At 37.0% G+C, this 25,109-nt stretch overlaps 5 protein-coding genes across 10 annotated transcripts; 3 read left to right on the top strand and 2 right to left on the bottom strand.

Annotated features, from left to right (window-relative positions):
- Positions 1-63: 63 nt before the first annotated feature.
- On the top strand, positions 64-1,088 carry PRPL28 (Ribosomal L28 family). The gene is made up of 2 exons (XM_023670532.2): positions 64-391; positions 668-1,088. The coding sequence occupies exons 1-2, from the start codon at positions 178-180 to the stop codon at positions 898-900; spliced, it is 447 nt and encodes a 148-aa protein (XP_023526300.1). The 5' UTR covers positions 64-177; the 3' UTR covers positions 901-1,088.
- Positions 1,089-1,837: 749 nt separating this feature from the next.
- Positions 1,838-6,889, bottom strand: LOC111791349 (protein NPGR2). Of its 4 annotated transcripts, none has more exons than XM_023672640.2 (6): positions 6,417-6,889; positions 4,995-5,272; positions 4,393-4,645; positions 2,948-4,164; positions 2,576-2,729; positions 1,838-2,456 (listed from the first exon to the last, which is right to left on the bottom strand). In XM_023672640.2, exons 2-6 carry the CDS (start codon positions 5,247-5,249, stop codon positions 2,137-2,139), a joined length of 2,199 nt encoding a protein of 732 aa, XP_023528408.1. In that variant the 5' UTR covers positions 5,250-5,272; positions 6,417-6,889; the 3' UTR covers positions 1,838-2,136. The 4 variants fall into 4 exon arrangements, with proteins under 4 accessions (XP_023528408.1, XP_023528409.1, XP_023528410.1 ...); XM_023672641.2 differs by having other exon boundaries at positions 6,421-6,889; XM_023672642.2 differs by lacking the exon at positions 6,417-6,889 and adding an exon at positions 5,651-6,331.
- Positions 6,890-9,498: 2,609 nt separating this feature from the next.
- On the top strand, positions 9,499-10,737 carry LOC111790299 (uncharacterized). The gene has a single exon (XM_087122717.1). The coding sequence runs from the start codon at positions 10,091-10,093 to the stop codon at positions 10,460-10,462; it is 372 nt and encodes a 123-aa protein (XP_086978843.1). The 5' UTR covers positions 9,499-10,090; the 3' UTR covers positions 10,463-10,737.
- A 6,525-nt stretch (positions 10,738-17,262) lies between these two features.
- Positions 17,263-21,789, top strand: LOC111790660 (phosphate transporter PHO1). The gene is made up of 14 exons (XM_087122328.1): positions 17,263-17,653; positions 17,976-18,071; positions 18,158-18,383; positions 18,525-18,867; positions 18,942-18,990; positions 19,189-19,260; positions 19,343-19,472; positions 19,578-19,948; positions 20,041-20,145; positions 20,225-20,269; positions 20,361-20,513; positions 20,619-20,897; positions 20,984-21,129; positions 21,223-21,789. The coding sequence occupies exons 1-14, from the start codon at positions 17,447-17,449 to the stop codon at positions 21,311-21,313; spliced, it is 2,313 nt and encodes a 770-aa protein (XP_086978454.1). The 5' UTR covers positions 17,263-17,446; the 3' UTR covers positions 21,314-21,789.
- LOC111790661 (long-chain-alcohol oxidase FAO1) lies at positions 19,577-25,096 on the bottom strand. 3 transcript variants are annotated; one of them, XR_015420323.1, is made up of 6 exons: positions 24,819-25,096; positions 24,461-24,733; positions 21,962-23,691; positions 21,721-21,790; positions 19,911-20,908; positions 19,577-19,752 (listed from the first exon to the last, which is right to left on the bottom strand). XR_015420323.1 is itself a non-coding variant. In XM_087122329.1 (3 exons), exons 1-3 carry the CDS (start codon positions 25,050-25,052, stop codon positions 21,958-21,960), a joined length of 2,241 nt encoding a protein of 746 aa, XP_086978455.1. In that variant the 5' UTR covers positions 25,053-25,096; the 3' UTR covers positions 21,890-21,957. The 3 variants fall into 3 exon arrangements, 1 of the variants encoding a protein (XP_086978455.1); XR_015420324.1 differs by having other exon boundaries at positions 20,315-20,908; XM_087122329.1 differs by lacking the exons at positions 19,577-19,752; positions 19,911-20,908; positions 21,721-21,790 and having other exon boundaries at positions 21,890-23,691.
- Between the last annotated feature and the right edge of the window lie 13 nt (positions 25,097-25,109).

The following is a 25,109-nucleotide window of genomic DNA, read 5'->3' as shown; positions in this document are numbered from 1 at the left end:
TAAAAAAAAACTTTTATATTTTTCTCTTGAATATAATATTATATATAATATTTTCAAAATTACGGAAGCATTATCCAGCCCAACACCAGAAAGCTTATCCCTTTCTCCTTCAGAAACAAAACCAGAGGCTTCTCAACTTACAGAGATAACGATAACAGAGAACTCCGCTCAGAAACAATGGCAGTTTCCGCAGTCTTAGGCTTTACGCCGGTCTGTTCTTCCGGTGTAATGGCGGCGTCGTCATCGAAACTTCACTTCAGAACTAAACCCAATCCCGAGCTAGGGTTTCTCTCTTCTCAATTGAGTGGCATCAAAATCTCGTCCAACCACTCGCTGATCTCCTCTTCACCCATCTCTGCTCCTCTCAGACCTGCGCTTCAACCTGTTGCTCGTAATCCCCTCTTCTCTACTCTTGCTTACTATGTTTTGTTTTCTGGTATATGATTGTGTTCGACCCTTTTGGGCTCTGATTGCATGCCTGGATGTTCTCTTCTCATTCGTCATCTCAACCATTTTGTATTTGAATTAGGTTTCTAAATCAGCCAGATGCCTGATTGCTTTCTTAATCACTGTTTAACCGTTGGCGTTGGAATGTTGATTCGTAGCTGTTTCTTTGAATGGGAATTGGGAATCCTCTCAAACTTGGTTTGGTCATTTTCTGTTTCAGGTAGAGTTTGCCCCTTTACTGGGAAGAAAGCAAACAGGAAGAACTTGGTTTCTTTCTCCAACCACAAGACCAAGAAGTTGCAGTTTGTAAATCTTCAATACAAGAAGGTTTGGTGGGAAGCCGGGAAGCGTTTTGTCAAACTACGCTTGTCAACAAAGGCTTTGAAGACCATTGAGAAGAATGGACTCGATGCTGTTGCTAAGAAAGCAGGCATTGATCTTCGTAAGGAATGATTACATAATTCATGCCTTTAATTTTACTCTTTAGACTTTGAGGAAGATTTGTCTAATTGCACAACCATGTCGTATCCTGCTGGTTTTTGCCTATCCTTGTTGTTAGTAATCTGTTCATTTATGTCACATTATTCTTGTATCTTTGCTTTCCTCCATTTGGCAATGAAGCTGAAATCCATCCCTTTTCCTTTCTGGGTTTCATGAATGATACACTTTTAGAAGTCCAGCCACACTGATTTTCTCTATATGGACATGTCCCTCAGTTAAAGATTAGATCAAGAGAGTAGTGATTTGTTGATAGATAGTGTAGAGAGCTGCAAAGCCAGGCTCTAAGGACAGGCATCATCAAATTAGGTATCACTTTTAGGTGACTCTAAAGCCTCAAATTTGATTTCTGCATCTTTTCATTGCCATTGAGAACACCCCACAAGGGCTGCAGTGTGCTGCAGTAGATGAAGCAAGTAATAGGCCTGTGGGTATTTTATTTTGCTGTCACAGGAGAAAGATCCTTCTCTGTGATGTGCAAAACTAGTCTTTCAAAATTACCAACAGCACTAGCAAGCTAAGAGATGCCAAGTATTTCAACCCATTTAAGAAGAAAGGAAAATTTTGCTTACTCATATGCCTCTTTGAATCGTCTCTATGGCCGAAGAGAAGCATTGCATTTCTAACCATTTCAAGGATCTGTTTGGAATGTCTTTTTAAGCGTTTGAAAACATATGTTTTTAAATACTTAGAAAGACTTTTCAAATAGAGTATAAAGAGATTGAGAATGAATGAAAGTTGTTATTTAATGTTCGATGAAAATGAGTAGAGAGCTCTCATATTTTACCGGCGGTCAATACTCCATAGTAGCCAAATCTCCATACCCACTTGTTATACTAAAATCTCCATACCCACTTGTTATACTAAAAGAAACAAATTGTTTTTGCAAATATTTGGTGCCACAAAATATACGAACAATGCTTCATTAATTCGCGCTTTACAGATCAAACTGGTAAATTCTAATGCTGATGTTTCTACAAAAAGAAAAGGGAGGGAAGAAAAAAGGAAAAGAACACAAAAAAGAAGATTGGCTAGAAGACTTTGTTATTTACACATGAATTTGTGGCAATCATCTAATACTAAAGTTCCTAATCCTGAAAAATAAAATGCAGCAGGCAAGATCTTGAGTAAAACATTAGAATTAGGATAGCAAATTCCCACTTCTCTACATGTAAAGAAATCCAGTGTTCATCATCTGAAAGGTTCAACCGGTGCTGACTCTTCAAGCAGAGATGCAGCCTCAAAGCATTCAGCAACCTCCAGCGCAGATGCCCCAACATCAGCTTTATACAGCAGCCCGAGACTGTACCAAGCAGAAGGGTTTGCTCGATCAAGTCGAAGGGCGTCGGTTAGCAAGCTTCTTACCACAGGAAATGACTGCCTCCCACCTAGCTGTTGGAGAAGACTGGCAGTGGATATCAAGCTGGGAACATGGCCAGGATCAATGTCCAATGCTTTGTTGTATGCTTGCAAAGCATCTCGTGGAAGACCCTTCGACTCATACAGTAAACCTACCAGATTCATCAAGCTATGAATTCATTATCGAACATTGAATTAAAGATATCAGGGTTCGAGGATGTTCTTGATTGATGCTTGGATGGAGCTACAAAGTACGAATGATGTTTTTTACCTGTGGAATGCCATTTGGAAGCAGAATACGGATTGATTTTCTGCAATTTTGATAGACATATCTCAGCATCCCGCCACTGAGACAAGCTTGTGTAGATATTGGCCAAGTCATGCCATGTATCAATTTCCAGACTTCTCTCAGATTTTCTCACATCCTGAATGATGGCGAAACAAAGGAATAAATGAATTAATTGTTAACAAAGGCACCAAATCATGTCTTAAAAGACAAGTATATTCAGTTTTCAAGCGAGGCGCCCGATACCAATCTTAATTCTCAGTGAAATCTCTTCAGAATTTAGAGTGAAATCATTAGACGATCATATAATAAGATCACAAGAAGAAGCTTTGATCTGTCCAAATTCGAATCCTTTACCTTTGAAAGCATCTTTCCAACCCCACTACTTTTGGTCTGAACTTGAATTATAGCAAGAAGTTGAGTATATGTTTCTATGCCATTCTTTAACTGGCCCTGTGCTATCTGGAGCTTAGCTTTAGTTCGTAAAAGTTCCCCCTGTTCCCACTTCCCTGTCTGCTCAAGAGCAGCATTGAGTACAGTCTCTGCATCGACAAATCGTTGCTGGGCGGACAATATTCTGGCCAAGAGTAAGTAAGACTTCAGACTAGAGCCAACCTCGAGGTTCACTAACTGTTTTGCATAGTATAGAGCCATATCCAGCTTCCTTTGTTCAGCATATTCAAGACAAAGATGATAAACAATGAATGGATCTCTTTGTCTCATCAGCTGCTCAGCAGTTTGTAGCGCCTTGAGCGCTTCAGACTGTTTCAGAGCTTTCTGAGAATCGGAAGCGACGAATTTGGACATAACCGACAACAGCACGCCAAGTAAACAATTAGCCACCGAAGCCATCTGAATGCATTTACCACGCAGCTCCGAAAGCACTCTCAATATGTATGTCACCCCCTCATCAAGACAGACCAAATTTTCCCCACAGAGCTTTGAAGCCAGCAACAATTCCAGTAGACAGTCTACATTCTCTATGTTACTCAAGAAGTTCTTCAAAAGATTCAACGCAACTAAGCTTTTACCTTCCCCATAGTAACAAAGAGCTAAGGTGCAGTATTTTTCTTTTCTGCTTATAATTCCTGGAGGCAATTGTTCAACCTCATTAGCTAGAGCACCAAATTCCCCTGAAACAGACAGTGCAAACGAGAGATGCTCTATTATTGAGGGGTCCCATACAATCAATCCAAGTACATATTTTCTCATCAGAACCATTAAAAGAAGAATGGCCTCTTCCATATTACTTCTTGGCACGAATGAGCTTTCCATCTGTGAACGGAGATTGGGAGGACTTGCATCACAACCACTATAGAGAAGGAATATTGCAAACTCTTTTTCTATTTTTGCTCTGGTTTCCATTTCCAGATTCCATTGATAGAGGAGGGCACGCCTATATGACAAGATTGATTCTTCTGGAGACCCGGCAGATTTCCACAATTCTGGAAGTAATTCAACAGCCTTCGTTAGTGTCTCTTGCAATTTACAATCAATAGCAAAGTTTTCAGGTAAGCCTTCTGGTAAAGCAGATTCAACAGTGTCCAAAATTAGTTTGCATGATTTGGCCGCCTCTGCAGATCATATAGAAAAAGGAAAGATTATGAATATATTGTCGAAGATTGTTGGTGGGGAATCCCACATCGGCTAATTAAGGGGTTGATCATGGGTTTATAAGTAAGGAATACATCTCCATTGTATAAAAGCAAAGCCATGAGAGCATATGCTCAAAATGAACAATATCATACCATTTTGGAGATTTGTGGTTTCCTAACATGGGGGAGAGAGAGAAGAGAAAATACCTACAAACCTTCCTAAACCCTGTAATGACTTTGCTTTCAGAAAAATAGCTTCAAGAAGTAAACTAATGGCGTGCATCGACATAGTAGGCACAACATCACATTGTGACTGGCGTCTATTTTGTTCATATCTCGTTGAAATGGAAGATTTTATCCTGGAAATTACAGCATCAATATCTATTCCTTCGAAAACTTGAAGAGCAGCTTCTATGTTACCCTTTTGATACTCCAGCCTTCCTAGTAAAGCTCGTGCTTCCTAGAAAATTAAAAGGTACTGTAGCTCAGTTTCATCAATAGAAAACATAACATTTCTAATATACTTAGACACCCTCTACAATGTGTTTTCAAACAGATAATTTCTATTACGTTAGGTTGTACACGGTCGGATTGAATCTATAAGCAAAATTTGAAGAATTTGTACAGACCCAAACTTTAGTTGAGTAAAAACCTCAATTTGTTTAGTTGACAGATCTGCCTCATGAAAGTACTTTTTTCAGGTGATGTCCTCAACAAAAAAACAGAATGATCTAATCCTATACCAAGAACACAGTGAATTTCTTGCCTCTTTCATTAAACAGTGATTTCATAATTGACGATAGACAAACCTCATAATTCAGATAGCCACTCTCACGAAGAGATGATTCAGCTTCTTCAATGTTGACATTATCCACCTTTGGTTCCACCTCACCCGTTCGGGATGAAAAGCCACTAGCTGAATAATCTCGAGTTGCCAGAGAATCTGATGAATGAATCATTTCATCTACTCTTAACTGATCCCCTGAACGAATACAATTTATCATCTTCCTGAATTTACTCTTGAATCCAAAAATTTGTTGGTTAATCCAGGCCTTTGCTCTCATGCTAGCTCATTCCACCTGAAGATCTGCAAGAACAGATAGAACAAAAGTGGAAAAAAGATGAGTAATTCTTATAAACAAGTTTCAGTAAGATAAAACGCCCAATTCCCATTCAGTAAAGCCTTGTACTAAAAGGTTCTTTCGACAACCAGTGCAAAATACAGAACACAAAACGTTCTAGCAATTTGAAAAAATGAATGACTTCAAGAGTTGAGAAGAGTAAACTCAATCCCCAGTTAGCAGTTTCTCGTTCTTGTTCTTTCAATTATCATTTCTAAAATAACAACTACCTTGGAACCCATCAGTTCTTTCCATAGAAAGAAATCCATAACAGGAGAACGACAAGGAAATGGTGAAAATTATGGAGAAAAACATAAGCAGTGACAAAATGAACTGGAACTCACTCTAAGTAGACATCATAATGCAGCAAAATTGTATGATTACTAAAGCTAAAGAAGAAGAAAGAAAGGGAAACCCACAGAAGCATCGTGGAGGAGAGGCAATGCGATCAGAGAAACATCAACAAAGAAAAGTGATCGACCAAGCCCACGAAGCATCAACTCCACCGTGCATTCTCCAATTCGCTTAAAAAGAAAAGGCCATCAAACTTATCTTCCTCAGTAAGAATCCAAGGTCCCAATGACTGTACTCTCTTTTTGGGTTTTATTTTTTAATCCTTCTTTTCGTTACGGACAGTACAAATTTGGATTCAAAGTCAAAGCACAGGCTGGAATCCCGAGTCTGAACAATACGCATGATTTTGTTCTAAATTATTCTAATCAATAAAAGATCTCACATCTCATGCCAAAGTATTTATATTTTAATATGAAGGGCCCAACTTGAAAACCCCTCCCTTACAAGTCAACAATTGCCGGAATACATAAGGAACTGTTTCAGTGCCATTTTGTTTACTCTCCATTTCATCATCATGCACACCACAAAACAGGGAAGAAAGTGTAAAATTAGAGCAAAGCATTTTTAAGAGTGAGGTCAAAAACAAGATCGTGAAATCGGCTTAGCTCGGAGTTAATGAAAAGTATGAATAAAGATGAGTTTGGGAAGGAATCATTGGCAATCAAATAGCATTAGAAAATAGGAAAAGCAACAATAATTAAGAGAATGAGAGAAAGCAGGTTTTGGGGGACTGAAAGTAAAAATAGAGTTACTTACCTACCAAAGTGGAGGACAAGCTGTTCCCCATTGAAATGATTAAGGGGAAGGACATCCGGCTCAGACATGGCGCTACTAAATGCAAAAGCGCTTCACACAAGCCAACTCATGGCAGTCGCCATTAATGAATTGAATTGAATCCGCATTCAATTGAGTATTGAATTCGATTCAGGATTCACAATGCTTGTGTTGGTTGGTTGGTTGGTTGGTTGGTTAGTTGGTTCGAATTGCAGGCGCGGGAGTAAAGGGAGTGGAGTAGGGCCAAAATCCCTGAACTCTTCATCTTTTCTGCTGCCTTTTCTCGTCTTCAATGGCGATCGGAATGGAATATTGGCAATCCCGATTTGATGCCCCTCCATCAACCCGCGCTGCCCTACTCCTCCAATTGAAATCTCTTCCCAAAAAGATGGTATAAAGAGCAGAGCAACCACATCTCCTTTCTTTGAAGCTCTTTCTATGGATGAACTTTCGTAGTGAACACATATGCTTTCACCTCTTTATTAAACTTCAATTCCCTTCATATAATGTTTCTTCAAATTGCATACTTGCCCCCTTAAATTTGAATTTTACACGTTTAGTCCTTTTAGTTTTTATAATTGTCTGACAAGTGCTTACACTTTTAAAATTTGCTATTAAGTCCTTCGACTTTTAATTTTATGACTATTAGATACTTTAACTTTAAAAATGTCAAAGAGGTCCTTAAACTTTTCATATTCAACCTTTTGTAACATTGATTGCCAATCATCATGATTTATGGGCCTACATCACCTATTAGCCCAACCAAAAATGGCCCCGATTTCGGGTCACCAAGATTGTAAAATTTGGGCCCAACAAAAATTGGGCCAGATTTCTGGTCACCAATATTTATGGGCCTACATCATCACCTATTAGCCCAATATAACTTTGATCTGACCTACCTATGTGAGTAAAAAATTGAGTATTTTTTTATTATAAACTCATAATCATTCCCTAAATTAGCCGATGTGAGACTTTCTTCATCCAACACCTTTCCTCGAACAAAGTACGACACCTCCCCCTAACCGAGGCTTGACTCATTTTCTTTTTTGGAGTCCTAGTCATTTTTTACTATGTCTTCGAGGAGGCTCGACTTCTTTTTTTTTAGAGTCCTTTGTTTGACATTTGAGAATTTACTAATCTATTGACACGACTAAGTTTAGGGCATAGTTCTGATACCATGTTAGTTGACCACGACTCTTCACAATGGTATGATATTGTTCACTTCGAGCATAAACTCTCATAGTTATGCTTTGGGCTTCCCAAAAGGCCTAACACAAATAGAGAGAGTATTCTTTGATTATAAACTTATAATCATTTCTTAAATTAGTCGATGTGGCACTTTCATCATCCAAGAGTTACGTCTACGAAAGTTCACAAATCGAATACTTTTTTTTTTTATTCTTATGCTTTTTGAAAAAGAAAATTTGTTTTACTGTTAAATTTAATATATAGGCATTGTGATTTTAAATGCATATTAATGCATTAATGTGAGTAAATAATTAAAAATAAATAAATTTGTAAAGGTAAGTTGTGATAATAAGTTTCAAATTTTTAAAATAAAAAATTAATCATTATCACCTTAAATAATATCGAAACTTTTAGAAATTAATTTCGTGAAAAAAACGTTGCAAACAATTAAAATTTTTTTTTTAATAAAAGTTGTAAATTATTAAACGGCGCCAGCCGCCACGCATGTTTTTAGAATAAAAAACTCCTGGCTGATTTATTTACTATTTTTGTATTTTTTTAATTAAAAAAAAAAAAAAGGCATTTCCTATTTTTTTAAGTTAAAAAGGCAAAAGGCTCCAGCAGGCGTTGTCGTTCGCTGAAGATGGTGGTTTCGAAGATGACGAAATCCAACGGTGCAGGCTTGATTAAGATCATTTTGATTCTTACGTGGCATGAGTTGGAGGTGGCCAATATTGATTGGCTTGACCAGTCAACGTCGTATTTTCCATGCGTCTCGTGCGCATAAGACGGCGTGTATAATTACGCCACGTGTCAAGGCTGAGATTTCGCCGAATAAAGTGCAGGAGAAAAGTATTTTGGAGGTCACACAATTTAGGTTATGATCAAATTGGGATTATATATCATTTTTAATATCCATACTGTTAGTTTAATAATAAAGTGATATTCATTGGACAAATATAGCTATACACATATTTTTTTTTACCGAGGAAAGGAATAGCGCAGTAGTTTAGTCCTAATATTCCTCTTTTCTTTTTTATGAATATTAGGTTTATTCTTGTTGATGGTCGGCGCGGTAAAAAAAGTTGGAATCTTTTGGATTAAATGGTAAATTCGGTAATAATTGTAACATTTACATACGAAAATCAATAAAATTTTATTCTTTTATTCCTACCCAATTTGCTTCTCACTTTTTTCTTTCATTTTTGCAAGAGTATTTCTTTTTCTTGATTTTTTTATTCTTTATTTGGTGTAGTTATTGGATAATCAAGGTATTCAATTTCCCACTAACACTTTTAAATATATTAAGATTTTAGTCACACCTTAGCTAAATAGGAAGAAAATCAGGCGAGTAATGATGGTTTTAAAAAACCAAAAGCAAATTTATGTTATTTAACAACAAATTAATCATTAGATAAATGGATCTGATCTGAAGTGAAAAGAATTTTAACAGAAATTATAAAACTCATTTTACTTTAAAAATAATAAAAATTAGTTTTTTTTTTTAATTTATTTTTGTTAATTATGAACTAAATATGCATGATACATTTTCATACCCTTATTTGTTATATTATTTTTTTAGAAAATTACATAAATTAGATAAATTTTCTTTTAGTTAAAGAATATTTGTAATGGTCGAGAGGACATCAAACAATAAAACGGATTATTTGGGCTGAATTATTGGCGTGAAAAATCAAACACGAATAAATAAATAAATATATAATATTATATATAAGGGACGGTTCCGCTGAAGCGCATGGATCAAGATTGAGGACGAAATAGAGGGAGTGACATTTTCCAAGGGTATTTCGGATATTTCACTGTTGGAAAAGGGGTATAATTGGAAACTTCTATTACATAAAACCAGGGAATTCCCCTTCGCCTCATTTTCTCCCTTCCTCACTCTTTCTCTCCTCCTCTCTTTCTCTCTCTCTCTCTCGTTCTGATTTTTTCTTTGTAATCTGAACGGCATTTTTCTCTGTCCGTCGTCAACTCCACCGCTGGCCGAGTGGCGCCGCTGGTAAAACCACCGTCCGTACGCCGATCCGACAAGTGCCCTCAGGTTCCATCCGCCACCATCTGGATCCGATTTCATTCAAACATTGATCCCTTTCCCCTATTTTCATTCCCAATTATATAAAAAAAAAAAAAAAAAAAATCGTATTTTATTTTATTATTATTATTTTTTTAATTATTTTTTCCTTTAACAATTTATTCGCTTTCAATCCTTTCCCTTTTAGCCTTAAGTTACGTTATCCCCATTTTTAAGCCCTAGCATTATTATTCATTTCTTTCCCTTTTTACCCTTTCGCCAAATTGTTCCCATAAAAGAGGAGAAAAGAAAAAAACTACAAATTTTTGTTGGACGATTTTACCCCTGAGGATATGAACTTTCTACGATTCTGCCACCGTTGAATCCGAGTGTTCGTTGGGGCCTGGTTTACGTGGCATTTAATAAAGTGCACGCAATGAGTTTCCATTTCCACAGCCGTGGGCTGCTACCAGCTGGGCCGTCCAGAAAAAGAAAGGAGCCGGCGGCTCTTAAAGCCAGTGAGCCATCAGTTTCTTCGAATCGGCTATTAGCCGGGTACATGGCTTATGAGTTTCTGACAAAAGGGACCATCTTGGGCCGGGAGTTTAACCCGGGTCGAGCCGAAGCAATCCCATCCGCCGCCGCTCAGTGGAAGAAGTCGAAGTCGGAAGCGGCGCCGCCAGAGATCTTGAAGAAAGAGCATCAGATTCAGAGCTACACTGAGGTGGCGACCATTTTGAAGACTACTGGGGGTCATATACCCGAAATCGTGAACCCGGCCCAACTGGGTCGGTGGCTTCAGAAGTAACCAACCAAATCGCGAACACATGGCGAAATCCTATTGGTTAGCTTTTTGTCCACGTCATATTTGACCAAGTCTTCGACGTTATTGACCATGAGACGACACAGGCTGTGACTGAAAACTCTGTGCGATGAGTTTCCGACAGCCGGCGGCCGGAAAAAACAGAGGGACAGTGGTAGATTGGTTAGATCTGTGGTGGGTTCTGTTTCTTTTTTGTATATATATATCAAAATTATGAGCTGTTTTGTAGTTTATTATTTACAAATTTTTTTCTTTCTCTATTATTATTATTATTTTTTTTTTTTTTTATGTGTGGAAATGTGAAGGGCATTTGCATGGATGACAAGGGGCAATTGGCGGTGACAAATATAGGAAATGAATGTGGCAATGGATATTAAAAGTGAATAAAATTCATTAAAAAAGATGAAGCAGAGTAGCTTTTGTCGTTATGTATAGTGGAACAACAAGGAAGAACATGCATGCATGCCCAATCTTTGTCTCTCTTTCTTTGCTTTTTAAATTTTCTTCCTTAAATTTTCCATTTTAAAAAATATATTATACTCAAATTTTTATGATTTGGGTTGTGTACCCTGAATTTATTGGATTATCGGGTAAACACCTTCCTATTACACTGGTTGGAGAGAGTAACGAAACATTCATTGTAAAAGTATGAAAACTACGCGTTTTAAAATCTTGAGGGGAAACCCAGAAAAAAAAAAAACACCTTGAGGGGAAGTCCGGAAGAGAGAGCACCTTGAGGGGAAGCTCGGAAGAAAAAGCACCTTGAGGGGAAGCCCGGAAGAAAAAGCACCTTGAGGAGAAACCCAAAAGAAAAAGCACTTTAAGGGGAAACTTAGAAATCTCACCTCGGTTAGAAAGGAGAACGAAACATTCGGTGTGGAAATCTCGCCCAAGTAAGCGTGTTTTAAAAGACTTTGAAGGAAAATCTAGAAGGAAAAAAAAAAAAAAAAAAAAGAACAATGTCGGGATTGATAATTGAAACTGGGTGAGATCGAAAGAAAGAGACTTTTGATTGAAGCTTACACTTGGATGATTCAACGAGGCAATGAATAAGTTTTATTAAAATAATAATAATAATAATAATTAGGAAAATAATTAAGATGGTGTAAATCAATTGTGATGATAAATCCATAACTTTTTCCTTACTCACATTATGATTAATCAATTTTTAAGGATTGACTACTAATTGTTATGATTCCAAATCTTGTACAAAATCATTACCATTTTTTCTATTTATATATATACACAAAAAAGGTGTTCATCTTACACAAATTTCCATTTCATTTAGAATAAAGCCTTTTTGGGCTATTTATATTGGCAAGCCCACAATTAAGGCCCATATAATACTGGGCCCTCATTGAAATTGGGCCGGTTATCAAGTCCACCACGTTTCAAACAAATCATAATTTACCCATTTAATTTAAATTAAAAATACATTATTATTATTTTAATCAATTCTCTTTCTTGAATGGAATGCACTATTTGGTTGTTTGATGTTATGCTTTTGATATCATCATCACTTCCAAAGTATTGGTAGCTCATTGGCAGGTTTTCTTGCACCATAAATGGTAAGATTATTGGAAATAATCATTTCCAATTGCTTTAGGGACCATTTCGGTTCTTTTTAGGGTGCAATAATGGACCCTGTCGATGTCTTATTCATTGAGCTATGTTGTTTGGATCGGAGTTTAGTGGGAGAAATGGGTGTGTGTGGGTGTGTTCCATTTGTGGTGAATGAGTTGTGTTGGGGTTCAATTATTTGGCACCTCTCATTTTTTCTTCAATGTTCCCCACTAATAAACACTGCTCAGGTTTCCTCCTCTCTAAACCCTAATTGGTTAAAGCTTTTGATTCTGAATTTTTCTAAATGCTGAGGACAGCTTCAGCTAAATATAGTACTACACAACACACCCCACTTAAGTATCCATAATTGACTCACACGTCTCCGTCAACTAATACCGAATCTTTCAGCATATTTTGTCCTCATTCGATATACAATTACTTCAAGTCAAACATGATTAACTTTGAAGTTTTTATGATTAACTATCAAGATCATTCTTATTCAGACGTAGTTTCATTAGTTCATTCGTGTATCATTTCTTTACTCAGTGTCACATATTTTGTAGGTCAAACATTGTATTAGTGAACCCTACCACTTTTACTTTCTCTTGCAATTGTACCATTAGAGAATTAAAACAGTGTAATGAAAACGATGGGTCTATATCCAATAAAAAAAGGGTTTTGTAGAGAGTTTTTATTTATATATTAGTAACAATTTTGTAACATTCTAGACAGACTTGATTTGGATACGTGAGTTTGTCTTGAATAACACATGTCATTTTAACATATTTTATTTTCACTCGTAGAAATGAGCGGGGGAGTGATAATGATATTAAAAGTTGTAATGTATTGTAGTGAGATGTTTGAAGCATTGAAAGTGGGAAGCAAAAGAATTGAAATGTGTGATGTTGTTCAACCTACAAAACAATCCTAAGAAGAGGCAATGGGCGAAGGAGCCCTCAAAAATGGTGCACAAAATGGGGCTGCTGGCTGATGGCTGATGGCTGATGGCTGCTGGCTGTTGGCTGCTGCAATGCCTAAAGTGATTGAAAAGAAAGGCAGTGGCTATGGGGACTAATTAACACTACCAACCTTCCATTATCAAATGTATATTAACATCACTAATGCATTATTGCCATTCAAAATCAGGACCAAATTGAAATCCAACAATATGGGATTTTTTTTTTTTTTTTTTTTTTTTTTTTTTTTTTTGGTTTGAATGATACTAAAGGAGTTAAATTCAATACCGATGGTGTTTCTAAGAGGAATTGCCACAGGACATTCTAGTAAGTCGGGTGCTGGTGGGTTCTTTGAAACTGTTCACGAACATAGATTCATGGGTGTACTATAAAATGGCTTTCTCTACGAGTCTACAAGCTTAGTGTTGGTTTAGCTTCCCAACTAAGACTCGACGAGTTCTTTCCCCGAGATTAAGTGAACAATTTCATAGCCCTCCATCCGTAGCCTACAAACGTGCTCAAACTAATAATTGTAGAAAAATAAAGAAGATGAACAAATGGAAAATTGCTTAAAATTAATGAAAAATTATTATTATGTATTTAATTTTCATATATAGTAAAATTTGCATTTACCTTATATAAGTGTGAAAGTTATGATATTAACCGTTGATTCATTAAGTTTTGAGATACCAAAATCATATTTTATTTACTAATCTAATTAACAAATTGAATATAGTGAAAGGGTAAGTTATCTAATTTAATTAAAACATTATAATACCATATCAATAAATAAAATAAATAATAATAATAAAGTAAAATATTTAAGAAATGGTTTGTATTTTAAAAAGGAATTTGAAGTTTAATTGATGTTATTAAAAAATTAAATTATGAAACAAATAAATTTTTAATTGCCAAAGTTTCAAATTAAAATAAGAAAAAAAAGGAGATACATAGAATCCATTTGATAATTTATAATATTATTATTTTTCTCTCTTTTAAATTTACCAATCAACCCTTTGGATATATCAATAAATAAATAAATAAATAAAACATAATTTATAATATATCAATAAAAGGAGATTAATGGGTGTTAGTTCATGTACATTTTAGCCCACGAGAATCCAATACAATTGTCTCATTAAAAAAAATAAAAAATAAAAAATTATTCAATAATAATATAAAACGCGTCTACGGAGAGGTTTCCACACCCTTATTTTCGTTCCTCTCTTCAACTGATGTGGGATCTCACAATAAAGCGGATAAATGGTATTAGAGTCGGTTACCGGATGGTGCGAAACACTGATCGAAGTTTGACTATGCCCTCTTCGAAATAGACGTGTTTTAAAATTGCAAGACTGAGAAGAATTCAGTTTGTTTTTGTGTGGATAATAAAAAAAGAAATATAGATAGTGGACTACAACAGTGGATTAGCCTCTAATTATCTGTAAATTAATCCAATTTTTTAAAAATTAAAGTTAAACCAATCAGAGATTAAGCGACAAGTAGTGGACACTGCATTATATTTTTCATTGGTTACTCTTTAAAGCATATTTCTAATGGAAATGTGACCAACAAACCCTAATTCCCTTTATTTCCTTTAATTTATGAAATTAAATTCTTACATTATTAATTCTCTTTCATATCTATGCATCAAATAAATAAAAATAGATATTTTTTAAGTCAAAATTATCCAATTATGACTTCGTTACGACAGCCTAACGTCTAATGGAAGAAGTTAGGCGTCTATCGCACATCCCTTTATTTCACACAAAAAGATATAGTTTAGGCTTATCGTACATTTCATCACCGTTCGAATCTGGTAAGTTTTTTTTTTTTTTTTTTTTTTTAATCACTTTTCCGGTAGAGGCCAAGTTGAAAGGGTATCCCTTCACTTTAAGGGTTACTCTATCTCGACTTCTAATTGACGTGAGACATTTATGGATAATAAGCTCAATATTCTGCTCCGATTTACTAAATCTAATTTTTTTCGTTAAATTATGTTTGACATTTCTTTAGTCACTACAACGACGTTGATTTCCAATCTAATATTTATGAAATGGGTAAAAATAATACTCCGTTTTTTGAAAAATAATATATTTTTTAAAATAAAAGAGAAAAGTTTAGGGTATTTTTTTTATAATACATGTTTTATTTTAATTAAATAAATTAATATTTGAATAAGTTGCTAAGTTAATTAAATAGTTTTAACATGTTTATATGATTAATATAATTTAAAGACATTCTTTTTTCTTTCTTTTTGTTGAAGAAATTAAATAAATTATATATTAAGTGGTTTAGGTTATCCTAATGGATGTCTGTTTGAGATGTAATGTTATCATAAATCCTATAATCTTCCTTCCTTCTTAAAATATCAAATTCAATTCCACATTCTAATACTTTAATGTCTCTACATCATAATCCAAATTATTATTCTCTTTATATTTCTTAATCAACCTATCATTTATCAACAACATCAAAACGTGTTCCGATACAACGCTTAAATCTCTTCCAATTTGTAACACGGTTTGATTTTGACTAATGAAGTTTCGCACCCAATCGTGTTGGTTCATCTTTAACCTTTTGGACTTGGTAGGATATTAGGCATATATAACGAGAAAGTGCACCTGAACTCCTTTCGTGCAACATCAGATGGCAAAGAGAGTAAAATGGTCTTAGAGCGTGAGATCCCATGTTTGTTGGAAGGAGGAATGAAGCATTGTTTATAAGAGTGTGGAAACCTCTCCCTAGTAAACACGTTTTAAAACTGTGAGGCTGATGACGATATGTAACGGGCTAAAGTGGTCAATATTTGCTAACATGGTCTCGGGATGTTACAAATGGTTTTAGAGCCAGACACTGAGCAGTGGGTCAACGAGGACGTTGGGCTCCCAAAGGGTCCCACATTGGTTGGAGAAGGGAATGAAACATTCCTTATTAATGTGGAAACCTACCTCTCTCTGGTAGACATTGGTTGGAGAGTAGAAGATGAAAGTGGTGGTCTTGAGTGGTTACAAATGGCTTCGGAGCCAAACACCAAGTGGTGGGTCAGCGAAGACGCTGGCCCTCTAGGGCGTGGATTGTAAGATCTCACATTAGTTGGAGGGGAGAATGAAACATTTTTTATAAGAATGTGAAAACCTCAACCTAATAGACGAAAGCGATGGTCTCGAGCTGTTACAAATGGCTTTAGAGAATGAAACATTTCTTATAAAAACGTGGAAATCTCTCGCTAGCAGATGTGTTTTAAAATCGTGAGGCTAACAACGATACATAACGGGCCACGGACAATATCTGAAGTTGGATAAAGCAAACTCCCTCCTTAGACGAGCATGGGGCTTAGTCAAAATGGCCGAAAGGAAAGGAAAGGAAAGACGAAGAGAATAAATGTAATATATAGCCGTCCAAATTTCTTATATTAAATTAATATATGATATATTCATATTCCAAATTATATTCTATATAGAAGAATTAAGCGTATACAAAAGATAGGTTCATAAAAAAAAAAGAATCGCATATCTTGTCACACACAGTCCTACGTTATGTTCTGTAAAGGAATTATTTTGTAAGCATCATATATCAAATCAATATTACTATTAATTACGAAATATTGTTTAATTTTTTATTTTAAACTATGTTTTATAAATTATATTTATTTCATCCTCTTGTATATACTTTCAACATAAACTTCACCTTAAACATCATAATTAACAAAACGACGTTTTATTTGACATTATAATTTATTGATTAGTCATATATTTTTTTGCATTAATTACAATAATGTCAAAATTACTTATTAAGATATTATACGTTTGTAAACATTGTCACGCCATGTTTTCATTCAATTTGATACCAAGTTTAATTATAACCGAGAGTTGTTTGTCAATATTTTATCGATCTTTTTAACTCAACTAGCTTAGTCAAATAGCACAAAGAATAGGTTTTTATTTATTAATACAAAGATTTGAACCTCGAGAGTTTATACTAATTACGGTTGATTTATGTTCAGAGGGTAAAATTCATACTTCTAATATTAGTTAAATTAGGGTCGTTGGTTAAAACTAAGTAAAAAATAAATTTTTTCGAGAAATTTTCAGTATTAGAACAAAAAATGTCGACTTACAATATGATGTGAAGTAAATTCAAAAAAATTTGACGGGAACGTGTTAGTAGAGATCAAAGTTGAGATTTCTAAATATTGATAGGTGTAACGGCTCGAAGTTTAATTTGATAAAAGGTAAGCAAAAGGGAGAAACTTTTGAATATAAACTTTTCTCTCTCTTAATTTTTGCCTGTTTCTCTCTCTAGAAACACAGTATATAATTCTCCAGTTTCAGCGCATTGGAATCTGCCTAAAATTTCCTCCCATTTCTCTCTCTGCTTTCCCCTTAATTTAACAGAGAGAGAGAGAGAGAGAGAGAGAGAGAGAGAGAGAGAGAGAGAGAGAGAGAGAATGGTAAAATTCTCGAAGGAGCTGGAAGCTCAGCTGATTCCTGAATGGAAAGACGCCTTTGTCAATTACTGGCAACTCAAGAAGCTGGTTAAGAGAATCAAGCTGTCTCAAACACCTAACCCTCCTCCACCCTCCCCTGTCGCCGCCTTCATTTCTTCCCTCGCCGGAAAATTCCGCCGCCTCCCTTCCGACCACCACCTCTCTCAGGTACCCATTTCAAATCCCAAGCCGTTTTTAATGGCTATACCAAATTTGACGTTGGGATTTAAAATTCAAGTGATATTATTGTTGGGTATTGAAGTAGCATGCTTCTCTGTTTCCCCTGAATTGAAACCGCCAAGAACATCAATATGACACACACAAAAAAAAAAAAAAAAAAAAAAAATCCCTTTTTGATTTATATATATATGTTCATGATATCTCTCCACGAACCCATCGTGATTCATTGGAAAATGACGCTTTTGTCCACCTCATCAAGAACCCATAGCCATCCCAATTAATGTTCTTTTTCTTTTTATAATTATTTCAGGTGAAGAAGAAGAAGAAGAATGATAGCTTTGAAGATGGTGATCCTAATGAACACCATGAAACAGAACTGTCTCAGTTCTTCTCTGAAGAAGACGAAGTAAAATCTTTGATCATTTTTTTTTTATTTGGGTTTTTTTTTGTTTGTTTGTGGAAATTAAAAAGTCAAATTTAATTATTTTTCAGGTGAAGATATTTTTCGAAACGTTGGATGAAGAATTGGAGAAAGTTAATGAATTTTATGGAAGTAGAGAGAGTGAGTTTATGGAGAGAGGAGATAGTCTTAGAGAACAGCTTGGAATTTTGCTTGAATTCAAACGGATTCTTGAAGATCGCCGCCGTAAAATTTCGCCGTCGGCATCATTTTCCCGTTCCTCCTCCACTTTTTCTCCACGTCACTCCAGTTTTTCCGGTGACTCCTCAGATTTCTTTCCATTTTTGGTTTTTATTTTATAAAGTTCGGTCAATTACGTCACTCTCCACACTTACGTTTTCCCGCCAATTATTTCTATGCTTTAATGGTTGACACGTGGCGGGTTAATCCTGAATACAGAGAACACAGAATCAAATGAAACGTCAGCAGAAGTATCGGAGACGGATGAAGCAATAGCGGCGCTGGAGAAGCACGGCGTAACGTTCATTAACGCCGCCGTGAGAGGTAAAACGAAGAAAGGGAATAAACCCATGATGGCGCTTCGAGTGGACATTCCGGCTACTACTCCGTCGAAGACAATCTCCGCCGTGATGGGGATGTTATGGGAGGATCTCATCAACAACCCAAAAAAGGACGTCTCCGGCGACTCCATTAGCCGTAAAAAAATCCAGTGGGCTGAGAAGATGATACGTGGCGCCTTTGTTGAGCTCTATAAAGGCCTCGGCCTCCTCAAAACCTTCAGGTCCAAAATTTTATACAATTCTTTTTTTGTGTGTGGCAAAAAACAGAGCTCATGGTTTGATTTCTGTGTGGCAGCTGGCTTAACATGAAGGCCTTCGTCAAGATCCTTAAAAAATTCGACAAGGTAACGACCTATGCACACAGATACCATCTTCTTTGGGCTTTTCCTGTCGGGTTTTCCCTCAAAGCTTTAAATCGTGCATGATAGGGGGAGGTTTCCACAACCTTATAAATGGTGTTTTGTTCTCCCCTCCCCAATCAATGTGGGACATCACATCATTAAAGAAAAATTGTGATAATTTACGTGTTTTTGGTGGAACAGGTGGCGAACCAAAAGGCGTCAGCGAGCTATCTTCAAGGAGTGAAAAAGTCGGCCTTTATCAGCTCCGATAAGGTATGCCTGAAAAGAAGGAATTTAATTAATTAATTAAAGTCCTAAATGAATATTAATTTGGGAAATGATGTGTTTAATGAAGGTGGTAAGACTCATGGACGAAGTGGAATCCATATTCACAAAGCACTTCGCCAATGATGACAGAAAAAAGGCAATGAAATATTTGAGGCCTCAGCAGCCTAAAGATTCCCACATGACCACTTTCTTTGTTGGTAATTTTTTAACCGCTTAAACAATTTGAACATAGCTTACCAGTTAAAGATAAGGTAAGATAAGATATTTACCTTTTGAGCTCTCGAATTGTTGGTTGGTTTCAGGGTTGTTTACGGGTTGCTTCGTGTCGTTGTTCATTGTATACGCAACGTTGGCTCATTTGTCTGGCGTCTTCTCTGGTCCAAATGAAGTTTCTTACATGGATATTGTGTATCCTGTTTTCAGTATGTTTGCATTGCTAAGCCTGCACATGTTTATGTATGGCTGCAATCTCTTTACCTGGAAACAAGCAAGAATCAATTACAACTTCATTTTCGAGTTTCAGTCGAGTACTGCACTTAAGTACCGTGATGCTTTTCTTATTTGCACCACCACCATGACTGCTGTGGTTGGAGCTCTTGTCATTCACTTGATCTTAGGACTCTCTGGTTTCTCACCTGTCCAAGTTGATTACATTCCGGGACTTCTTCTTCTCGTTAGTTCTTCGATCTCCAAATCATGGCAATTTATCGGTTTCTCACATTGTTCTGGTTTTTACTTAACTTCCTTCTTCATCTTGTTCTTCAGATTTTTGTTGTCCTTCTCATATGCCCGTTTGACGTGTTCTACCGACCGACACGCTATTATTTTCTACGTGTGTTTCGGAACACGGTTTTCTCTCCTTTTTATAAGGTAGGCAGGCAACAGCAGATTCTTTCTCACTACATCATGTGTTGTCTTTTACAACTTTGAAATGTGTTCTTCTTTTCAGGTTCTGTTAGTTGACTCTTTCTTGGCAGACCAACTTACAAGCCAGGTATATGATATGATATGAATGCTTACGCATCGAGTAAAAACTTACTGTTGCTGCAGCTTGTTAATCACTTTTGATCTTTGTATGTTGACAGATCACTCTGCTGAGGCTCATGGAATCCGCTATCTGCTACTTCACTGCGGGTTCGTTTGGCATGCGTCGAGGTGAGGTCTGCAAATCCGGGACATTATACTGGGAATTGGCTTACCTCAGTTCATTTTTGCCATACTATTGGCGTGCAATGCAGGTGATCTCTGAAGTTCTGTCGTTTTTCTTACTAGCTTTTTGATCGATAATTCGATATACTTGAACTGACACTGTGATCTTTCATGTTCTATTCTGCGGGATCAAGTGTGCAAGAAGATGGTTTGATGATAATGACTTGGACCATTTGGCTAACTTGGGCAAGTATGCATCGGCCATGGTGGCGGCCGGTGCCAGGCTTACATATTCTCGGCAAGACACTCACTTCTGGTTCATAATCGTCTTGGTCACTTCCTTTGTAGCAACAATATATCAGTTGTACTGGGATTTTGCCAAGGACTGGGGAATTCTCAACCCGAAATCTCGAAATCCATGGCTTCGAGACGAACTCATCTTGAAGAGCAAAGGCATCTACTACCTGTCAATTGTGAGTTCTATCTGCAAATGAGATTATAAATTCCATTCAGTACAGTAAGGTTATTCAAATCAGGTGATAAATGAAATTATTTGCAGGTTTTGAATGTGATCCTAAGAGTTGCTTGGGTGGAGTCAGTGTTACAGTTGCATAAATTGCACATTAGAAACGTCGAATCGAAAATGCTCGACTTCCTGTTGGCTTCGCTCGAGGTTATCCGACGAGGGCATTGGAATTTCTACAGGTATAGCACCTATCTTGTGTACAACCATCTAACAACAACAGAGCTATAGGCTTAATCTTTCCTGATTTGCTAACCACACATTTTATACTGCAGATTGGAGAATGAACAACTAAACAACGTTGGAAAATACAGGGCTGTGAAGACAGTTCCTCTACCATTCCTCGACGCCGACTCCGATGGCTAAGACCGATTTATGAATGTACAGGTCTGGTTCCTAACAAAGCTGACCTGAAGGGATGAGAATGGTCAACATATACTAAACTATAATTAAGCTCCATCTCATTCATCCTATTGTTCCAATTCACACTTGTAAAGTACAAAGTGTAATTTCCGACGCATGGTCCCAAGCGACAAAACTCTCGCTCGGCTCCTCGACACATAGTAATTTGATTGGTAAAGTGTAAGGTAATCCTTTCTCAAATTGTAAGGAATGCTTGTTTCTAGTGAAGCATTAGCTGCTCGAGCAGCAGTTGAAACTACCCCGAAATCTGCCCCGTGTGTGTATATTGTACGTGCTCGTGACAACTCCAGAAGATACCAAGTTAGAGTTAGCTTACAATTGCAATATCCTAAGCAACAGAACTCATGTACCTTGGAGATTGAAATTCAAAACAATGAACACCAATTTGGGAGCACTTTCTTCTCCTACCTTTGCTTGAATCTGTATGAATCGTTTGGAAATTTTGTTTGGGTTATAACAACAGACATAATATAGCAGAATTAACAACAGTTTATGAGGAAATCGAAAAAAGAAACTGAATGAACAACAATAAATGGATAAGACATATTTAACTGCATGATCAAGTAAACAATAGACATCCGAGGAACCTACTTCAGTAGCAATGCTGCTAATCTGTTTGAGATACAGTAAGCAGTGGATTGGATAGTAATCATGGGATTGACACCAACAGCAGTTGGAAGAACACTTGCATCACAAACAAAAAGCCCTTCAGCTTCCCAGCTCTCTCCATTTTCATTGACAGCGCCGTCTTTTTCAGAAACCCCCATTTTGCAGCTCCCCATCTGATGAGCTGAGGTATAGATGTTCCAATTTTCTGTCAGTGATAGTGGCCCTCCCTCTGCGGATACCATATCCAAAAACTCATCCAATTCCTCCTTCCCAATCCCTTTACATTCAAGTCTCTGTCCATCACTCCTATGTGTGCCAACTTCAGTAGCTCCTGCAGCTACCAAAATCCTCAACGACTGTCTTAACCCCCTCTTGAGGTTTTCCCTGTCTTCTTCACTCAAATTGAAGCTCACCCTTCCCTCTGATCTTACTGCCCCGGATCCCGAATCCCGGACGATTGTTATCAAATGGGAAATTCTCGAATACTTGAGCATTCTTTGCTTAGTGTCAAGTCCAGATATCCAAGGAAACAACACAGAGAATGATCCTGGTCCTAATAAAGGAGTCTCTATGATGGTTTTAGAATTTGATTCGAATCCTTCAGAGATAACCTTGTGGAGTGATGTGATTATTCCACCCTCATAGGATTTTCCCTTGAACTCTGAATTTGAGTCTGGAAAGTATCCCCAAGCCATCAAAACAGGGTGGAGATGAAGATTTCTGCCAATGTGTTTGTTCCTCAGCCCACTTGATATCATCAATGGCGGCGTCAAAAGAGCCCCACAAGCTGAGATGGTAGCTTTGGCTTTGATTTGCAGTTTCTTGGTGAAGTTGTCACTCCAAACATTTGCACGCACTCCCAAGCACTTGCTCTTCCTCACACTTCCAGTTTTGTTCCTTTCCAATATGAATCTCTCAGCCTTACAATTTGTTATGATCACTGCCCCATGATTTACAGCATCAACGAGCCAAGTAGAATCAGTCCCTTGTTTCTCCCCCCTTCTACAACCATAGCCGCAGGATCCACAATAATGACCGCTTGGGGAATTTCTTGGTACTTTTTCAACTTTAAGCCCCAAATTTTCACACCCTTTTCGAAGAACTTGATTCTGAAACCCCTCTTCATCACAGTCTTCTGAAACCCCAAGTCTCTTGCACACAGCATCCATTGCGATTTGATATTCAGAGGTTCCAAAGAACGGAATCTTGTGGCTCTCAGCCCATTCCTGCAAAACGTGATTTGGGGTTCTGATGCTCGCCGACCAATTAACGGCGGAGCCGCCGCCGACGGTTGAACCTGCCAGAATCAACATTTTCCCATCATCACATGTGAAAATCCCACCGGCTTCGTACAGTTGATTGAGGGAAGGGCCTTCAAGAGATGAATAATCAGATGCAGTAAAATAATTCCCCTTTTCGAGAACCACCACTTTCTGGCCGGAACTTGCAAGAACCGCCGCCGCAACGCCTCCGCCGCAACCGGACCCAACAACCACCACATCACATTGGATGGAAAGGGTGTCGCCGTCGTCTCCAGTGACTCTGAGACCCTTCTGTAAGAGGGATTTTTGAAAGGATGATTCTGTTTCGTTGTTGGGTTCTATGATTCCCTTCTGGAGAGGCCTCTCATCGGAGGATTTGGACCGATTCTCCTCAATATCCGGCCGGTATTTTATGGCTTCCCAAGCAGGGAAGCCGCCATTGACATCAACCTGTGTCAAAGCAATAAAAGTTCATCCAATGATTATGCCATATTTTCTCTGAAATTAAGGATTTGTTTTGTTCACTAATTTCAGTCTCTGCTCCAAAAGACTGTATTTTTAATCATAAATTTTACATAAAATATTGTAACAAGAAGATACATCATAGTTTTTCTGGTCTCCACCTATCCTTAATGTGTGAAATAAACCCTCTTGAATTTGATGATCAGAAAGTGAAATATATTAAATGCAAATATATATATATATATATATATATATATATATATATATATATATATATAATTAAAATTAGACACATGAATGAACTTTAACCAAATTAGAAAAAAAAAAAAAAAAAAAACTTAGTTTTGTATACTACTAAATAGGTATAAAAAATGAGTTTCTATAAATAACTCACCTAGAACAAGACATTTTTTTTAATGGACTAATATATATATCTTAACCATTAAGAGAAAACAATAATAAATGAAACTTATAGTGTGAGGTGCCGTATTTTAGAGTTCAATTTCCTCCATTATTAGCATTTAATGAATTTACTTTAAATGTGTGTATTAGAAGTTGGGTATTAAAATCAACACTTTATTAAGTAGGTATGTCTCTGTCCCTCTTTATTGCATTTTCCTAATAATACTCATACATTTACATTTTATTCAATAATTCCATATATTCACTCTCTTTTTTTTTAATCAAAATAAAAAAAACAAATAGTGTTTGTGAAAATTAAAAAAAAAAAAATTGTAGAGAGAGATGGAGAGATTACCCGAGAAAAGAAGGTGTAGAGGACAAGAACTCTGATGGAAGCAAGAGCAGCTCTAATGGGCGTGAAAACCTTATTCTTACACCATCTCCTCAAAGCTTCCTCTCTGTTCTCCAATGGCATACTCGAGAAATTGCAGATATAAGGCCATTTCCTGCAAAAACAGAGCGATCCACAGAGCAGCAACGTCCCTAGCCTCGTACCTAGCAACCACAGCACCATCCGCACCAGTATCACGAGTTCAGTCAATCCTCTTTTCGCGACTGTCTCTGCAACCTAATTTCAACTTCCATAAACCTAACTTAAAATCCACATCGAATCAAACAACAATATCCACATCTTTTTCCGTCAATAAACTCACCTCATCCGGAATCGGAGATCGCGAACCGGACTCCGCGTAAAACGCCTCGATTGCGGCCGCGTCGGTAGTATCGATCTCATCGTTGCCGTTGTTGTTTGATGAACCGAGGGGCAGAGGAGGCAAGATAGTGTCGCAGATGGTGGCTAAAGACTCCATCTCCGCTACGGAGAAGCCATGCGTGAACTTGCCGCTCCTTGTTCCTCTCAACAGGGGATGGCACTCCGATCTCCGCATCGTCGCTCTGTAGATTGATTGAATATGAATATGAATATGAATATGAATATGCCTCTG

Source organism: Cucurbita pepo, chromosome 3 (assembly GCF_057944985.1).
Source record: "Cucurbita pepo subsp. pepo isolate OVF chromosome 3, ASM5794498v1, whole genome shotgun sequence".
Taxonomy (NCBI): domain Eukaryota; kingdom Viridiplantae; phylum Streptophyta; class Magnoliopsida; order Cucurbitales; family Cucurbitaceae; genus Cucurbita; species Cucurbita pepo.
Note: the sequence above shows the minus strand (reverse complement) of the source record. Positions and strands in the feature narration are given on the sequence as shown.